This window comes from Protomyctophum bolini (assembly GCF_963924005.1).
Source record: "Protomyctophum bolini genome assembly, chromosome: 10".
Classification (NCBI taxonomy): domain Eukaryota; kingdom Metazoa; phylum Chordata; class Actinopteri; order Myctophiformes; family Myctophidae; genus Protomyctophum; species Protomyctophum bolini.
The window spans coordinates 6,786,067-6,805,825 of record NC_137871.1 but is presented as its reverse complement, the minus strand read 5'-3'; the positions used below and the strand labels follow the sequence as shown (position 1 = coordinate 6,805,825).

The 19,759-nt window shown below is 44.5% G+C and overlaps 2 protein-coding genes across 5 annotated transcripts in view; both read left to right on the top strand.

Annotated features, from left to right (window-relative positions):
• LOC308322131 (uncharacterized protein) overlaps positions 1-19,759 on the top strand; it is a gene marked incomplete at its 3' end in the record, with an annotated part of 567,861 nt that overhangs the window by 486,729 nt on the left and 61,373 nt on the right. The window lies entirely within an intron of this gene.
• Positions 1-19,759, top strand: part of fam13b (family with sequence similarity 13 member B) — a 70,673-nt gene that overhangs the window by 47,795 nt on the left and 3,119 nt on the right. For 2 of the 4 annotated variants that reach the window (XM_080773203.1, XM_080773201.1), the window contains exons 7-22: positions 4,021-4,065; positions 6,569-6,664; positions 7,318-7,468; positions 9,358-9,455; positions 10,648-10,699; positions 11,338-11,467; positions 12,204-12,269; positions 12,762-12,984; positions 13,453-13,600; positions 14,162-14,243; positions 15,331-15,507; positions 15,991-16,205; positions 17,416-17,499; positions 17,866-17,961; positions 18,138-18,535; positions 18,746-18,847. In XM_080773203.1, the coding sequence (XP_080629329.1) occupies positions 4,021-4,065; positions 6,569-6,664; positions 7,318-7,468; positions 9,358-9,455; positions 10,648-10,699; positions 11,338-11,467; positions 12,204-12,269; positions 12,762-12,984; positions 13,453-13,600; positions 14,162-14,243; positions 15,331-15,507; positions 15,991-16,205; positions 17,416-17,499; positions 17,866-17,961; positions 18,138-18,535; positions 18,746-18,847 (2,163 nt within the window). The remainder of the gene's footprint in view (positions 1-4,020; positions 4,066-6,568; positions 6,665-7,317; positions 7,469-9,357; positions 9,456-10,647; positions 10,700-11,337; positions 11,468-12,203; positions 12,270-12,761; positions 12,985-13,452; positions 13,601-14,161; positions 14,244-15,330; positions 15,508-15,990; positions 16,206-17,415; positions 17,500-17,865; positions 17,962-18,137; positions 18,536-18,745; positions 18,848-19,759) is intronic. The other 2 variants (XM_080773202.1, XM_080773204.1) reach the window with 2 other exon arrangements.

Below are 19,759 nucleotides of genomic sequence, written 5' to 3'. Positions count from 1 at the left end.
TACGATTTTTCACAATATTAAAAAATATATATATTTTAAACAAATTACGTTTGTTTAATTTTATATAATTTATCTTCCCCCCCTGAGATTTTTTTATGTAACTACATGGAAAAGAAGTAGCATTACTTTTGACAGTGCAGAAACATAATTGCCTTCCTTGATGAGCATCAACGACCATCATCACCCTGGGCACAGTCACAGACACACACAGCTCCCCTCTACAGTGCTCTACTACTGAAAGTGACTATCATTTCTCTCCAAAAGCACTTGAATATGATGGAATATGACTAAAGCTCACATTTCGCATCACACTAGCCCCCCTAAGATCTTTTATTCATTGATTAATGTCGATATACGATATATCGTTACATGCCTACAGAAACGCAGTGCAACTTCTGATCGATCTGATGAGTTACTTATCGACGTTGTACTTACACTGTAATGTGGTTTTTTTGTGTAAAGTTACAAGCCCAACACTGACTGTAACAATGCTGTATTATTGACTAAATTGGTACATTGCGTAAATTATTGGTCTGCCGTGACTTGTCAGACGATAATAATATAACCACAATTTAATAATTGTGGTTATATAATAATAAAATATCTACCTCTGAGAACGTAATCTGTGTCTGCGCCAGTTAACCGCTAGCTAAAGGTGTGACTCGGTAAGGCATTATTAAAGGTCTTATCTCCCTTAGCCACTGCTACTGTAGAAGCTCCATGGAAAACAGTGGGATGTTTACCTGGCTTGCTTACAGTAATGTCAAAGGCTATACATTATGTAATCTCAAAATAAATGAGAGAGAAGGACACGGAGAGCAGCAAGAGGCCCCCTGGGACCTCGGTGACCTTATGCGTTGTTAAGCTCATACTTGACTAACCTTTACTCTCACATTCTCTGGTTTTATGGTAAGCATATATACTGGAGAAGGGAGGTTGCATGCGTGAGTTTATGCACGTATCGTTTGTGGAACATAAGTAAGAGAAAGATAAAGAAAATCTAAAAAGTGCGCAGATATGACAAATTAACTATAATATTCATTATTTTTATACTTAAAAAAAAGGTAGGCCTGGGCCGTGGCTCAGCGGTCCAGGCACCTTGGCCGGTAGCCCAAGTCTGGCAGTGTGCCGAGGGTTCGACTCCCGATCCCGACGGCCTTTACTGCATGTCACCCCCCCCCCATCTCTCTCCCCATTTCCTGTCAGCCTACTGTCTGTCCCTCTATAAAAAATATAAAATAAAGGCGAAAGCCACAAAAAAAAACATTAAAAAAAGGTATATAGCTGATCTACATGCTTACAACGCATCACAAAGTGACGTGTTGTAAGCTTGTAGATCTGCCATTTCTCCCCTTGCATAGTCCACTTCCTCCTGGGTGCTTCTGTGTTTATACCTACTAACAACAACAGGTATGTTTTATGTCATCTCGTGGAGGTCTGAAAAAAATCATTAACATGTTAATGATTTTTTTTCATACTTTTAGTTTTAGGAAACACAGAATGGGTGGGGGGGGGGGGACTTTCCACACAACAGCTCTAAGGTATATTAATGACATAGTAAAATGTTCCAAATGAGTGGGATGCCCCTTTAAGCATTCATTAATGAGCTATGTTAAACTGGCTTTAAGTGGTCTTGTCAACCAGTGCTTGATGTCTATGTAAACAAAAAGCAGGAGAACAGAGAAAGGAATGAATGAATGGAAAGAGATCCATCCATGGAGAGAAGAGAAGGAGGCGAAGGAAGGTGGGCTAGCGAATAATGCAGTCTTTATCGACCTACCTGATGGAGTCTCTCCTGATGTGCATGTGGGGTGCAAGAGAAAGAGCACCTTTGCTGCCCTTGTTGCTGCCCACTCAAACACACACACACACACACACACACACACACACACACAGAAACACTAGACTTCGATGAGTTACTCTGTGTCTGCAGTCAGTAGTTGAACAGTTCCGGGTTAGGTGGCACAGTCGGTAGTGCTGTCGCTTCACAGCTAGAAGGTCCTGGGTTCGATTCCCGCTGGGGGCGCTGGGGGCGTGTTCCATCAGTGCCCATACCCACGGTGGGGTTGGCGAAAAGGCCCTTCTGTGTGGTGTTTGCATGTTCTCCCCGTGCCCCCTAGCGTAGGTACCCTCACAAAAACATGCAGTAATCCTGGTCTCTAAAACTACCTCCACCTGGCCAGCCTGATGGAGGGGAAAGGAACTGGTGTTCCTTCCACGCGCTACGTCCGGCCAGGGAAATCCCCCCCGTCAGGTGAAAAGAAGCAGCTTGGACTCCTCATGCATAGAAGGAGGCATGAGGTCAGTCCGCTGCCCCCCCCCCCCAGGTTGGCAGAATTACATTAGATAATTGGCACTGGGTGAAAAAACAGGGCTGCAAAAATTGTTGGATAAAAAATATAAAAAAAAAAAAAAAGTAATTGAACAGTTCCACCTACTTCTGCCCTAGGGAGAGTCACACATTTACACTCGTAAACTCACAAACACATTCTTTGTGTGTGTGTGTGTGTGTGTGTGTGTGTGAGAGAGAGTTGGAGAAAGTCACTTACATAAGGTCCCTTGGGGGGGCCTCTGTTTATGAGGCCAGCAGCACACCACCAAATCAAACGCATGCCGGTATGCATGCATACATGGCATGGCACCAATGTATTATGTACCATAGAGTTAAAAATAATAAATAGGGCACCGGAAAACCCCTCCCATCCTCTTGCATGGAGATGCTCACCCAGCCAATACTCCCTTTTCACCCCTTCTTACGGGTTGGAAAATTGATGGGTGATCTACAAGTTCACAACGCGTTGTGAGCTTGTAGATCGGCTATTTTCATTACTGCTTAAACATCGTTTTTCTAATTAATGGAATTTATTTTTGTTTTGTTTTGAGTGCACCCGAAGAACACCCGAAGTGTTAATTATTGTTATTACTAGCCCTTACCCGTTGTGAGATATTTGCCCCCATCTTGTGGCCGTGGGGGGTATTGCGCCCGGGCGCATTGCCCATCGTGTGGCATGGAGAGATGTGTGCTAATAGTGTGGCTCAGTCGGAGATAGACCACAGACGGAGACCACGGCTGTAAACGGCTGTAAACGGCTGTTTTAATCCACTAATAAATTCATTTTTTATTAATCATTAATGTGTCAAATCGAAGAAAGGGCTCCGTTAAGACCTCCATATAATTATGGTCCATGCCTGTGTGTAAAGTGGGAGTGATTGGTGCAGCCAATGATGAGATAACGCTCTGTCAGTGACATTCAGACAGACATTCAGACATTCGCTGAATTATAGTATGATGATATGATTATTGCCCTCAAAATAGAGGAGAAGTTTCTTAACGCACTTTTTTTCTTTTCTTTTTTCTTTCTCAAATCTTCTAGGTGTGCTGTCATGCCCATTTCAGCACAGCTTGAGAGCTTATTTCAAATTTTCAACCAGTTGCCTGGAGTATAATATTAAATATTTCACACTTAGGCATGGTGTTGCGCCGGGTCAAAACCGCCCATAAATATTGTATACCAAGTGTTTGGGAACCAGTGGTACACTGAAAACGTTGTTGCCCATAGTTAAAAGCATAATATGTCCACACACACACACGCGCACACCCCCCCCCCCCCCCCCCCCCCCCACACACACACACACACACACACACTTTTGTGATTATTGGAGTACACAGTGTTCTGTTGCTCATCTGTCGTGTGGACAGATGAGCAACAGAACACAAAGTGTGTGGCTACTGGCTAGGAGCCCAGAGAATACACACACACACACACACACACACACACACACACACACACACACACACACACACACACACTCATAGTCACACACACACACACACTCATAGTACATCCGCACGTATACAATTTCAATTGTTCTCATCTCTCTCTCTCTCTCTCTCTCTCTCTCTCTCTCTCTCTCTCTCACACACCTGATCCAAGGTCATAGTGTGCCAGCATTTGGTGGATACTAGTAAATGTTCTAACCACATTTGTTGTTTCTCTCTCTTCTCTTCTGTTCCTTTAGCTCCCACCTCTCACCCATCTCCATCCTGCCTGCTGGCTCTGCTGAGTAAGTACACGCACGCACACAGTGGGAAAGGTTCCACGCACACACTCCATTATTGCACAGCACCGATGGCATCACGAACCTGTTGGCGTTTTCATGTCACCTGCACTGCACTCATCTGTAGATCTTTAGCTATTGAAAAATAGCAGATCTACAAGCTCATAGCGCGCCACCGAGTGGCGCGCCATGAGCTTGTAGGTCTTCTATTTTTGAAAAATCGAAGCACGACTGACATAGGAACATAGCTTTTTCAGAAAACTGTCAGGATGTAGAAGACTTTTTTTTTTAATCTAACTCGGGTCAAAATGGGTTAACATCTGTATTGCGATCTCGACCCAATTAAACTCGACTCTAAACCAGAGGATGCGAAATACGTCTTAACGGGGACATGGAAGGAAACGGGACACATGGTAGAGGACATACAGTGAAGGAGAGTTCATGGTGAAAAGGAATCAGGAAACCCACAGAAGCAGGGAGCGAGGAAAGCGACCGTGCATGCTCTTGATAATTTGACGACGTTGCTTATTTTTTTTGTTGCATAGATGGCTGTTTATTTCTTAACCTTAACCCCAAGGACATGAGCTCAGCAGCATCACATGGTTACCTCTCCCATAGAATTAAATGGTTGTAGTAAACTAAACGTCACGTCTGCTTTACTTTCACAATGACCTTTATCCCAGTGTGTCGAGGTTGAACCGGCCATACATATTCACGAGGCAGCTAATTTGTTCTCACGTCATACCATGTCAAAAAGGAATTGCGTCGCTGCGTCTGGGCTTTCAAATATAGTTGCGTCTTATTGCATCATTGGCAGGGAATGTAGTACAATAGTACACGGTACGTAGTAGTAGTAGTATGACTGATGAAAACCTCTCAAATAACTAGTATATCGTTGTTGTCGGGCAGAAACCTCTCGTCTCCGTATTCTAACTTTCTATTTTTTCGTTCTTTTTCTTTTTGGTGAATGAATGCCGTACTTCATCATACTACAGCGTCACACATATGAGATTTCCACCCGAAAGACGATATACGATACAGTACACGTTCAAAGGGCTCATGCTTTATGAATTAAGGAATATTAAGGAATTTATATTCAGTACTATATCATGTTGTGAACAATATTATTATGTGCTATATAGAATACTGTCCATTTGGTTAATGAACCAGAAAATGCACTGAAATAAAAATCCTTTCACTGCCAAACAGTATTATTTTTGCGGTGGTGGTGGTAGCCACCTATATCTGCTGCAGAAATCCCTTTAGCCTGGGGGAACATAAGTGATATTTATCCATCAATAAATTAAAAGTTGGGCTTGAGTTCCTAGCTCACTGCGTGTGTGTGTGTGTGTGTGTGTGTGTGTGTGTGTGTGTGTGTGTGTGTGTGTGTGTGTGTGTGTGTGTGTGTGTGTGTGTGTGTGTGTGTGTGTGTGTGAGAGATTGATTAATTTCTGCACTTTCCTCCGGCTAAAAACTCTCCACACAGCTTGGTGGTTTATAGTCGGTGTGTGTGCGTGCAGTGCATGCACTATGAGCGTGTTGAGTGCATAATAATGATTAATAGTTGCGCATTGAACAGCAGCAGGCAGCCCAAACAGCAGCTGCTGTCCTAAACGGGCACGTGGCTCAAGTACTGTGTGTGCGTGTGTGCTCCTGTAGTATTTTGTTTGCATGGCCCTGACAAATACATAGCGCTGGTGTACCAAGTAATGGACAAGGAATATGGATGCCTCTGTCAATACCACACACACACACACTGTCCTTTACCTATCAGGGATACTTGTAGCCCGCCCCCATAGGCCCATACCCTGGAATTCATTGTGCGCCAAATTGTGTCCAAACTTTTTTTTTCACTGTTACCGACTTGCCTGTCATCTTGGGCTAGCTTGGAGGCTTGAGTAGCTCCTCCATTTTGACACAGCTTGCGCAGTATGGTTTATCTCAATGCTATATCAATGTGGCGTTTCTGTGAAATGCTACTAGCTATAACTGCTATCATGGGGGGGGGGGGAGGTCAGCTTCATCATTCTCTGCCTGTGCCAATGCTGAATGCACATGTGCAATTGCAGTTGTCTGGCCAACCCCATTTAGGAACAATTGATAGATGAGGTTTATTTGTTATGAGCTTCATGTAAAGCGATAAGTGTCTTTGACTCGATGCAAACAAACAAAACGTCTCGCTGCCGTGGCCAGCAAACGGATATGTACAGGTCAAACTACAGTAGCAGCTTCAGCAGAGATAAGAGCTTTATGAGCTAAAGCACGATATATGGATGGACTTGGATGATGGTGTACAGATGGTGCTGTGATGATCGATGAAAGTGGACAGTATACCAGCATTTCACATACAGTACATTACAATCCTTGGTGTCCCTGTTGTGTTATAATTAGGTAGGCATTTAGTGTATTACTATTGATCAGCGGTGCCTAATGCATTTTATTCTAGTTGCCAGTATGTTAATGTGTGCGTGTGTGTGTGTGTGTGTGTGTGTGTGTGTTCCTGTTTCAGTATCATTAAGCGGACCCTCAGAAAGGCAGTGGAGCAGCACTTGTTGGACCTGAAGACCTCCATCGACCAAGACCTCAGCAGCTATGAAAACCAAGAGTAAGGAACCCCCCCCCCATACACACACTACACACACACACAAGTACACAATTGGTCGACTCAACAATTTTGAGCCAATCGGTGTACAGTTGAGTAGAAGGGATGTAGGCTGTTGTGGATGTAACCCAGGCATCAGTGCAGTGAGAGTGTGTTGTCGAGAGGGGGGGGGGCGACCCTATAGCCTGGTGGTTCGAGGGGTGGGGTGGGGGGGGGGGGGGATTGTTATTGAATGGATCCTTCCTGACCCTTTGACCCCCGCCGGTGTCAGCTGACTCTATTTTGGCCACAGCTACCGACACCTAGTAACTGTCACCCCTGAACCTATACCGTACATGTGTTCACAGTACATGCAGTCCTGTTGTCCTGTATTTTTGGGTTTAGTGTTTGTTTTTAGTTCAATGTTTGTTTTAAAAACGCCATTGACAACGAAGGGAAAACGTACTTCATATTGTCCCTCATTACGTCATATTGTCTCTTTATTGTTAATGGCATTTCATGTTAATGTTAATGTTTACATCACCATTACATCACCTAATCTACAGTACACGAGTTAGACTTTAATGTATTAGCGGCCCTCACGTCACACGGGAGTGATTTTTATTCACGGTAATCTTTTCATTGATTGTTGTTTTATATCTGTGCGTCTCCTATAGGACGGCCCCCGATGATCCTCCAACCCAAAGTAGCCACGATGAAGATATTGAACAGCAGACGGACCCCGAGGACAGCCCCTGCTACGCTGACGGGGAGACCCCGGTCATACAGACTGAGCAGCATGCCGAGCACAGCCAGCAAGACGCACAGGTCAGGATGTGCACACACACACACACACACCCACTAAGAGTCTGAGGCTGCCCTTAAGCATGTATTCTTTCATTCAAACTCGTACAATCTCTCACAATCAAAGTCAGTGAATCACATTACAGGTACTTCCTCGAGAAGCATCCGTTTAGATTGTTGCGTTGACCATTCAATCGTCATCATCATCATCATCATCATTCGAGTGTCCTCGAGATCTGCGACACAAGCTGCTTCCACTGGTCTCTGTTGCTCATTGCCACACACAAGTTAATTCACAGTCCATTCCTGTGTCCCTACTCGGGTTGGACCATTCAAAATTAGCCGATATACAAGCTCACAGCACATCACTTCGTGCCACACTGCAAGCTTGTAACATCTGCTGTCTTTTAAACATTTAAGGCATTTGTAGGATTGGCCTCAGGTCATGGAATGGAATGGAATAGAAATCAATCGAAGATGCATCCGGGACAGATGCATCTCTAACACACTACTCATAATGTGTAGTTTAGCTGCATGTCAGTGTTGTCAGTCTGTCGGCCCATTCCAAGGCTATTTGATAAACACAGTATGTCCTTGTTCTACTGGGCCACCATAGATTACATTTGTCTGCAGGAATAAACTAGATGGCTGTCACAGAATTCTTAGAACTTATGGAACCAATGGTACATACATACATGTGGTGAAACAAGTACACTCTGCCATGCAGCAACAGAAAGAGCTTTCTCATTTTCACTTCAAACAAAGCAGAGACATTTTTAAAAATTGCATTTATTGGCGTGGCGTCTGGCGTGTGGGTGTTTTTTAACGACGTGTCTGTCTGTCTGTAGGTCTGTGCGCTCAAAAGTAGGCCAGTAACTTATGTCTCTTCATGGATGCTGTCATGAAACAAAGCCATCTCTGGCCATGAGCGCCTGAAATGGAGAAAGGGAAAGTGAAACTTTTGTTCTTAGTTCTTATTCTTAGAACAAGCATTTTCATCAAATCTATCCACCTTTTTCCTATCACTTCCTATGACTGCAGTGAGAGTGTATTGTCGAGAGGGGGCCAATCCTATAGCCTTGTGGTTAGAGGGGTGGGGGGGGGATTGTTATCCTGACCCTTTGACACTTTGACCCCCGCCGGTGTCAGCTGACTCTATTTTGGCCACAGCTAAATTTCACAAAATATTTTCAGATGGATGCCCAAAAATAAAACCCAGAAACTATTCCAATCATTTATTTACAAGCGACTTTACAGGAAAACAAGCCAAAGGTCGCTTATAATAAGCAGACATGGAAACACTGGCTGAAGGAAGTTATGCACACACGAAACACAAGACTTCACGGGCCTTCACACTCATTGACAAGCTGCCAGTCTGTATAATGTGGCTTCGTCGCTCAACACTGCAATGTGATTTGTTCACGCGCACAGTGATGTAAATAGCTTTTCAATGTAATGAGTCCCGGGATGCAGGGATGGTCCTTTAGATGAGTCCCAGGGACATTTTATGAGTCCCACTTCAACGACGTTAGGAGTCATATTTTGCCATTTTTACAAATTGCAGTATTTAACTCCCATTTCATTTTATATGGTTATAATGTGGTTATATTCACGTAGAAAACAGAATAAGAAATGATTATTATAACTAAAGCTAGCAAAATAAAACTAGAATATATATGCATATAGGCGAAAAGTGGACAGGGAGACCCACCCCGTTCTTAAACTCTGTAGTCCAGTTGTTTCTTCTTTCACTCGTTTGTTTGCTTTGAGATGAGACGTTTTTACAATCCTCCCTGTAGAGAGAGAGAGAGAGTGTGTGTGTGTGTGTGTGTGTGTGTGTGTGTGTGTGTGTGTGTTGATCTGGTTTTTCATTACATTAAAAAAAAAAAGCAATGACTTTTCTTTCCTGGCAGGCTGTGGAGTGCTCTAGCGCCGCCCTAGAGGACAGCTCAGGGATGGATATGGACACAGAGGCCCTCATCGACGCTGAGAACAACATTAACACTGCCAGGTGGGTGGATAATATGATGTGTTAGTTGATTGTAAGGATGGGTGACCAGAGTATCATCTTTAGCTTCAGGCCTGTAGCAGCTTCAGCAGAGATAAGAGCTTTATGAGGCCTTCAGCACGGGTGATAGGACAAGTTTAGAAAGAACATACACAGTAGGGCTTTCAGATCTCAGTGATCTTTACTAGTTGACTAGTTGCCTACTGTAGTTTACTAGTGGACTAGTTGTTTAAACACCATTTGTACATTCAAAAACTGTACATTGGTAGCATTCTAGCTGATCTTAAGGCCTACAAAAACGGGGGGAAAAACGTTTTTATATATATTTTCTCATCAACTACTCAACTAGTACCAACAAGGTCAACTAGTCACTAGTGGAGTTACTAGTCAACTAGTTGAATGGTCGACTAGTTGCTTAAAGCCTTGCAGACAATGCAGTGTTATTTGTGCACAGGTCACCTAAAGGTCAAAGGAACGGCCTGGGGCACCATGTTTATAGATGTTTAGTTTCAAGGAGAGTGAGTGATGCATACAGCTTTATTCTTCTTGAGGTGTCATCGGTCACAGAGTGAGTGATGCAGACAGCATTATTCTTCTTGAGGTGTCATCGGTCACAGTGTCACGGTTTCCAGACGCACACGTAATCTTAGAATCTCTCACACGAACGAGCACAAACATGAGGCAGCCATTTTTCCTTTGGGTCTTTGCCGATGCATGGATCACTTGACGTGCTGTCTCGTTAGATAATCAATTTAACACGGTCTGCTCATTTCATGTATTGAAATGGACACATGTACGTGCAAGTGCGAACACACACACACACACACACGCACGCACGCACGCACGCACACACACACACACACACACACATACACTGGCTCATGCCCTTGCTAGTGTGCTAAAGACAGTATGGTAAGCCATAATGACGCGCTCCACTGCTCACATAAACATTACATTACATTCACTATTATACCTTTTCATGGCAGTTTGTGAAAACAAATGAAAGAATTGTTGTTGTTGTATTGATGCCTGACACTTTACACGATACATTTGTTCTTGGTATTACATTTGTCCCAGGAAATGTCTAAATTGTAGAAAGGTTTTGAACTCATATTTGTAACCTTAGTACTTATTCAGGTATTGGTCATTGTTATTATGTACGCATGTTGATGACATCAGTCTTCTGTGTTTGTAGGAAGGACAGTCAACCCTGTGATAACATGGGACAGTCTGACATCATGAGCTGTGTAAGTACAACCATAATCATTGTTGTTGTAATTATTTATTCATTTCGAGCAGACTGTGCTTCGGTGTTCTCGTGCATATTCATGGCTGGGTTTATTGTGATGAATGGCATGAGATTATTAAAATGTTTACAGATACTAGTCAATATCTTAAAATATCTTTCTTTTTTCATATGATTTTATGGCAAAAGAGGACCCTACAGGTAAGCAGTGCACAGTGCCAGCACTCTTGACTATAAACCATTCTGACCTGAGATCAGATTATAAAAATGTCTTCTACATCCTGACAGTTTTCTGAAAAAGCCATGTTTCTATGTCAGTGGTTCTGCGATTTTTCAAAGATAGCAGACCTACAAGCTCGTAGCGCGCCACTCGGTGGCGTGCCATGAGCTTGTAGATCTGCTATTTTTCAATAGCTAAAGCATGACATGATGCTAACACCAAAAGAGGTTCGTCCTCCGCTCCTGACATCGCAAAAGCGCTCAGCTGAATGTTGAGAGGGTGGGCCAGACAATGATCTGTTGCCCTGCCCTTTAACGCCTCTCTCTGTAAATCCCTGTATGCCCCTTTATAGCCACTTGCTTCATCACCTTCTAGCCCTCCTTTCTTCTCACATCATGTCCCTCTCTCTCCCATTCCAGGACCCGGAGTCCCGTCTGTGTGACCAGAACGCCAACACCAGCGAGGCCAATAGGAACCATTTGCCACAATGCCAACCAAACACGGGCTACTCCCCCCACCTTCAGCTCTTCCCCGACAATCAGTGGGAAGGTATATATTTATATAATAGTCCTGTCTATGGAATGTCTATATCAATTTGTGAAATTGCTGAAGCAAACTGAGTCGGCAAAACACTTCACGTTGTAAACTTAAATTGGGCGTTTGGTACATGAGCTCATGGGAGAAGTACATTAGATATTCAGGCTGGTAGTTCTCAGGGGAAAGCAGGGAGAGAGTCTAGTCGTATAGAAAGATAAGAGGGGAATCTAGTTTTTTTATTTTTCAATGAGAGGTGAAACCTTTACAGTCTGCTTACTTTCCATCTCATTCTCTCATGTCTCCTCAAACGTGATGGCATGTCCCTTAACATTACATAATCCACACACAGACACGCTAGATACAGTAGCACAAGTACATTGTCATTTAGGATAATGCATTTTTGAATACCAGACTTCGAGGTAAACAAAATCACATGACGCAAATTATATGACGCTATTCCGTTGCATTCCCTGATATTCTTTGAGCTGTATAAGTAGTATTTAGCACATTCTACGATGTTTCGACCCTCCAGTCTTCTTCAAGTATCTTGAAAAAAGAACAAAGGGTCGAAACGTGCTGTTTTGTCGCAAATAAATGTGCCTGTGAGTGAATGACTATGAATGAATGATTGTCACCTCACCACAAATCTCCACTATCTCTCTGTTTCTTTCTTTCTCTTTCTCTCTCTTTCTCTGTCCCTCTCTTGGTCTTTTCTTCTCCGCATCTCCCTCGCCTCCACTCCGACCAGCATCACCCCCCTCCCATCTCCACCTAATAGATTTCTCATGTATGCACCTGCAGAGGGAAGGTCACGGTAAGTAATATGCCATCCAGCCATCCACCTCTCTCTCTCTCACTTTCCCTCACTGTATCCCATTCATTCAGGTTCATCTGTACTGTAAATCCATTCAGCCTCGATATCTGTAACCTTCCATCAGAACATCTCTCTAACCACTAAAACACTTCCCTCTCAGGCCTTTCTTCCATTCCTCATCCTCTCTCTCTCTCTCGAAGACTCTTCGTATTCTACTCTGTCACGTTACCATAACCTTGTTGCCTCTCTGTAGTGCTAGTGCAGTTTGAGGAGAGAGCCTGAAGGAGCATGCACGTGTTTTTGACCGTCTGCTCCATCTCAAATCCACCCTGGCTAAGACAATTAGCTTTTATTCCTAACCTCTGTCCGTGTGTGTGTGTGTGTTTGTGTGTGTGTGTGTGTGTAACTGTGTGTGCATGCTTGTTTGTACGCGTGTAGCCACTCTATGCGGCCTGTTCAACGGTCCTCTCCATCTCTCCCCCGTCACCACAGACCCAGTGCCAGCCTACAGGGCGTCCTGGCAGGACGACAGCGAGAGCGGGGAAGCTCAGCTGTCCCCGCTGGCCGGCCGCATGGTGCAACTGCCTCCCCTGCCGCTGGACGAGGAGGACGAGGAGCACCTGCTGGCTCGCCGCTTCCTGGACTTCGGGGCGCATGGCGCCCATCGGTTCCTGCATCAGGACCCCGACGCCATCTCGCCCACCAAGACACAGAGGTGAGCGAGCGCCGCAACGCTGCGTTATGTTGATTAGTCGTTTTGTAATGAATGAGCTGTGACAAAATACGGGAGTTGCACTTTTGAAAAAGAAAAAAAAACCTGAAAATGTAATAATATAGTAGTGGGGCCTTAACACTGTCTTAAACCATATATATATTGTATATATATCACCTTCTACTTACATTCTAACCCCTATATCTCCTCCTCATTTCATTTTTCAGGAAATGAAAAATATACATTGTTCAGGAAATAAAGAAAACCTTATATTTATTTTTTTAAACAAAGCAATACTGCCTCATCAAAGTTGGTGTAACTTTATATATTGTCATTTACTTCCATGAGAGGGGGGAGAGGTGGTGGAGTTAGTTGCTTTAGCAGCCATTTTGAGGGATTGGTTCAATATTTTTATGAGTTATGAGGTTTTTCAACCTCACACGATTCTATATTGTGTGACATTAAACGCAGGCCCCGCCGAGCATCGTTTGGCTCCAAAGAGGCTCATCCCATCAGAGGAGGGGACTCTGTGTCCCACCAGCTCACCAAGAAACTGCAGCACCTGAAGAAGAAGATCAAACAGTTTGAAGATCAGTTTGAGAAGGAGAGGAACTACAAGGTAAAGAACGACTAGTGTAATGCAATGTGACATGCTGACCAAAGAAAGGCATTTTTACTGAAAGAATAGCATGTTATTTTCTTCTTTTTTTTTTTCATTATACGTCCGATCTTATCTCTGTTATTGACATGTGGACATGTGGATTACAAAAAACAATGCAGTAATCTTGGTCTCTATACTGCCACCTGATGGAGGGGAAAGGAACTCCCCCATGTCGGGTTAAAGAAGTGGCTTGGACTCCTCATGCATTGAAGGAAGCATGATATCGGTCCGTTGCTCTCCCCAGGTTGGCGGAGGGAGTGTAGAGCCGAGGATCGATTAGATAATTGACACTGGGTGAAAGAAAATGTGTTGCAAAAAATGGTGGGATTAAAAAAAAAATGTAATTGTAGTGTCTGTGATTGCAGTGGTTTGGATTCCATAGAGGTCAGCATGTCGTCTACTATGAAAGCATGTCATTCAGCGAAAATATCCTTTATTTCTACTGTATAAGATGAGGATACTGTGTTGGAACATTTTGAAGTGGTCATGTTCATAAAGCGTTATCCATGCTTTCCGCAGCCCTCTCATGGAGACAAGGCAGCTAACCCCAAAGTTCTCAAGTGGATGACTGACCTCACCAAGATACGCAGGCAGATCAAAGGTATTGTGTGTGTGTGTGTGTGTGTGTGTGTGTGTGTGTGTGCGTGTGCGTATATGTGTGTGTGTGTGTGTGTGTGTGTGTGTGCGCGTGTGCGTGTGTGTGTCCTGGGTTGATTGTCCGTGTGGCATCCTGTTCCTCATCGGGCAGCTTGACCCCCTCACTTCTAACCCTTGACCTCTGTGATGGTGCAACACTGCATGCATGCTGGCCTCACACACACACACACACACACACACACACGCTCCATTTTGGGGACCCCATCAAGACAGTGCTTCCTTGTGATTCCATCATCTGCTTCCACAGGCGTGCATTCAGCATGCTCAACCATAATGGTACCTATTGTATTATAAACTATTTGAACGGCCTGCGCTCTCATTGTTTTTATTTTACCGTCATGCTTAGCTGCTGGTAGATCTGAAGCTACCTTACATTTTGATTCTGACCCCCCCCCCCCAAATAACTGTTTTCTTATTATTTTTTTCTCTCTTAAAATAATTATTGGGCATTTTTTGAGAGCGACAGTGGAGAGAGACAGAAAATGCGGAAAGAGAGAGAGTAGGAGATGATTCAGGAAATGGTGTGGCTGTCCGGAAATGAAACCGGGTTACTCACTGAACAGTATTGTGCTCATTATGGTAGGCGCCTTAGAGGTACCACATTTGAACTCTTGTCTACGAGAAGAGAGAGGCCCTGAAATTGGTCTTATAATGCAAGTCTAAAACCAGAGTCTACCTAAGTTGCAGGAATTGTTCTACACTTCTAGTAATTTCGGTACGCGTGAGCAAATTGAATACCCTTGATGAGTGTACATGAGTGTACAATGAGTGTACATGGGTGGGATAGATTGTATGCGGTTTCACCTTCCCGAACAGAGGCTCCCGGTGTACAAGTTTGTCTGTCCTTTGCAAGGAGAACTCTGTGGCCCCGAAGCCCTTCTCTCTCTATTTCTCTTCTCTCTCTTGTTTAAAAACAATCAAACCAATCAATAAACCAGACCAATTAACGGCAACACTCCGCTCTCCTGCTTCCTCCCTCCTACTCCCGCCCACCGGCCGTGTTGATTGATTGACTGATTGGGCTCAACCAGGACGCCAGCACCACCTATTGCCCCGAAGCACCTTGAGGCACCAGGCGTTGCTCCATTCACACAGACGCCACCACCCCCCCTCCCCCTCCTTCTCCTCTCCCCACACGCCCCCCCATCACACGCTTGTCCCCCAGCCTCACCCCTACTCTGGCCTCTGCTCTAAACAGTACCACCTCAGTAAGTACCCAACCCTCAGTAAGTAGAAAACATAACTACATATATGTACCCTTTACTTTAACAATGTTACTACACTTCACGACGTACCCAGTGGTAACTCTGTGACACGCACGCTACTTCACGGGGCTTACACTGACCCCGCAAAGTAGTTTTGATTGTTTTTTTACCGTGCACCGTGGGGAGAATGTCCTGTTTTTTTGTTCTGATTCTGTTTCCTTTTGGTATGTTTGTTTGTTGGCCTTGTGGTGGTAAGGTTTGGACTTGGTGTCGTGTGACTGTGTGGTTTAGCCGTGGTGTCATTCACTGTGCGTGTGATTGCGTGCTCTGTGGGCGGGCTTCCCTCTATCTCTTGCATTGTGATTGGCTGCTTGTCACCATGGCAGCCATGTCCCATCAACCCTCCTGCATGCCTCAGCCGTCCAGTGGTTGATGTTCAGTGATGAAGATGGGCTGAAGTTCTGCTCTCTCTCTCTCTCTCTCCAGACGCTAAACACCGCGCGGAGAGCGAGCTCGGCCCGCTGACTCGCCCTCGCAGCAACACCCTGCCCAAGAGCTTCGGCTCCACGCTGGACCACGCCGCCCACGACGCACCGGGGGAGGGGCGGGGCCAGCGGCCCACCAAAGAGGAGACCCTGGAGCTGATCCAGCGGAGGGTCCGAGGGAAGAGACAGGAGGACGGCTGGCCCGACGATGTCAAGGTCAGCACACGGAACCCCTGCCTGTGTTTACAGAGGCTCTGGAGGAACATGAACCCCTGCATGTGTTTACAGAGGCTCTGGAGGAACATGGGGGACCCCTGCCTGTGTTTACAGAGGCTCTGGAGGAACATGGGGGACCCCTGCCTGTGTTTACAGAGGCTCTGGAGGAACATGGGGGACCCCTGCATGTGTTTACAGAGGCTCTGGAGGAACATGAACCCCTGCATGTGTTTATAGAGGCTCTGGAGGAACATGCCGTGATACAGTTCTGAGCTCCATGAGCGAATGATTGTCGACATGTTTGAATGACTCTCAACCAGTGCCATGTCATTAACCCATTTAGGCCTGACCTCAAAATTAAAAAAAACATCTTCTAAATCCTCCAGTTTTCTGGAAATATTTTTGAAATATTTTCCCAATTACAAAAAATAGCAGACCTATAAGCTCGCTATGAGCTTGCAGATCTGCTATTTTTCAATAGCTAAATGATAACAATGTTTAAAACACCAAAAGGGGTTCTCCGCCCCAAAATGGGTTATTAGGACAAAAAACATTTGCCTATAATTATATGCAAATTCCTTTTCTGTTTTTTTTAAGAGTGGCGCTAGCCTTATGCGTGTCTGTCTGGATGAGCACGGAATGAGCTCAGCTGATTGGCTGAGCACGGAATTTGATTTATGATTATGTATGGTGATAAGCTCACACAAGTGTGACTTTCGAAAATACGGTCCATGCCTGGCAATGCGCACAGCCAAACCATATGCAGACCTTTTGGTAATACCCGCTCGGTATGCATAGTTTATTTACAGCAATTATTTTCTAGGGGTGCACGATTATGAAATGATGACCGATCTCCGATTATTTGCAGGGTCATATCTGCCGAATCAATCAATAAATAGCCTATACTCTTAGCCTATACTCTTTTTACATCATATTTGATTTGGCTTTTGTTCTAGACTAGAGGTACTAGACACTTTTGATTTATATTGGACTCATTGGTGATTTTTTTACATTTTTACAACTATTTGCTGGTGAAAACCGATGAAATCTGTATAATTTTAAGACCGATCTGATACCGATATGACCGATATGATTAATCATGCATCCCTAATTGTCTCTATTCTTCATATGTCAAAGTTTACATACTGCTCACTCTTCGATCACAGTATGACAGTGTTTCATTGTAAGCGTCCATCTCTTTTTCGTGTAGACAATGACCAAGGAACAGCTGTCGTGTGAGAAGATGGTCCTACAGAAGAACCTCCTGCACTATGAAGGCCTGCATGGAAGACCTGTAAGTCATTATTACCTCGTCCTTTTCTCCCCCCCGATGTACAGTAGATGACGTGGCCAATTGATTCCTTCCCGCATGCATTTCTGTTAGTTGTATCCTACCGACCTCCACCTGCCAGTGAGGAGCCCCCACCACGGGAGGACGTGGATCCATCGTCGACCTAATTGGATGAATGGATATATTACCTTCTCTGCTAGCCTTCAGAGACCTTGACTGACAGTCTTGCGTTTTGTCCTTCACCTTCGCAGTCTTGCGTTTATATCTGTTAACTGTCCTCTAATATCATGCATCATATAAAAAAATGACTTTATTGATCTCTCTCTCTCTCTCTCTCTCGCTGTCTGTCTCTCTCTCTCTCCATCTCAGGCGACCAGAGAGGATCGTTTGGTGGTCAAACCTCTGTATGATCGTTACAGACTGGTCAAACAGATGCTCACCAGAGTCAGCATCACAGCCGTTATAGTATGTTTATTACACACAAACAAACATTTGGCAAAAATTCTACATCAACCTAGTCTTTATTTTTGTTCGCCTCAATAAATGAATGTAGAAATTCCCTACAGTTTGAACTTTTATTTCCACGCGGTAGAATTGCCTCGCCTCAATTTCTCCTCTCTCTCTCTCTCTCTCTCCCCCAGGCGTCTCCCACAAGTAAGAGGCGTGGCCAGATCCTCCAGCCAATCATCGAAGGAGAGACCTCCCACTTCTGTGAGGAGATCCAGGAAGAGGAGGAGGAGGAGGAAGAGGTGAAGGCTGGCGGTCAGGGAGTGGAGGAGGAGGAGGAGGAGGAGGAGGAGAAGAAGGAGGTTCCCAGAGACGGCTCAGAGGTCATCATGGCTCTGGCCCCCGTGTCCCCCCTAACCGAGGCCGGTCCAGTGAGCAGCCAGAACCAGAAGTTCGCTCTGCCCGAGGGACCGGGCGAATGTCCAATCGGGGACAAGGGCCAGACGGAGTGTCCAATGAAAGCGAAGCCGGAGGAGGGCTCGGGGAAACTGACGTTGGACCTGAGGCTGTCTAGTTCCAACGCCTCGTCCATGTAAGGAGACGTGCACGCTGCAAACACGCACGTGCTTTAGAGACACACGTGCACCTCACATACTCTTGCTCTTTACACAAATGTTGACTTAACTTGCACTGATGCACATTTAAGCACACAGGAACATGCTCGTGCATGTTTGTGATCGTGTGTGTATATATAATGAGCGAAAGTGTACAAATGGTATGTACAAAAACCATCTTTCCACAGGCCAGAACTGCTAGAACAGCTGTGGAAGGCCCGAGCAGAGAAGAAGAAATTAAGGAAAACCATCAAAGAGTTTGAAGAAGATTTCTACCAGCACAACGGCAGGTAGGTGCAGGAGACGACCTCACCGTACCACTGTTTGTACTAGGGATGCACCGTTCATCGGTAGCATAATCAGAATTGGCCATAAAAAAAGATATGTCGGTATCGTAATGGTATCTCAAAATAATACTTTATTATTATTTAAGCGGTTTTCACCAGCAAAAAATTATAATAATCTATATTTAATTTGTGTACTCATCTCATTCAGTAGGCATTCAGTTGTGAAAACAGACACTTGGAAAAGTATAATGCTATTATTTGATTGATTGAATACTTTATTAACACATTTAGTACCGGAACTGCATCAAAATAAAGGCGCTGCTTGCGCCAGAGTAATCGCCAGAGTAGTGATCGCTTCTATTTTGAAAGCCATGAACCGGAAATACTTTCTTAAAAAAGTTGACTGACAAAGTGCCATCACAATCTCCGATCATCTTAATATATTTATATACGCTCCAAAAAGAGTTCATATTTTGCGGGAGAGACGGATGAGGAGCAGAAACGCAGCGCCAGCATATCGATCCATTCATCACCACGGAGAGCGCCCTGGATGAGGAGATACGAGTCATTCTTTCCGCCGCGCTAACATGGGAGTCAATGACAAGCTAATAGTTTCACAGAGCGTTAGCATACGGCAAGCGAAAAGCGAAATGCCAAAAAAAAAAAAAGTAATTATTCTGAATATTATTATCTCGCCCGCGTCGTTTGGACGTCGCTAGGACGTCCACAGACGTCTAAGGCACCTCTCGGTTCCAATCCTTATGACGTTTCAGGACGTATTATGTACAAAATGTGTTAACAGCCCCTAGGCTTGTTTTCAATGTGGTCCTCATAATTTCATAACCGTGCAGCCCTAGTTTGTACCACTGAAACATCATGGATTTAGCATTTAATGTAACTGCTGAAAACTACAAC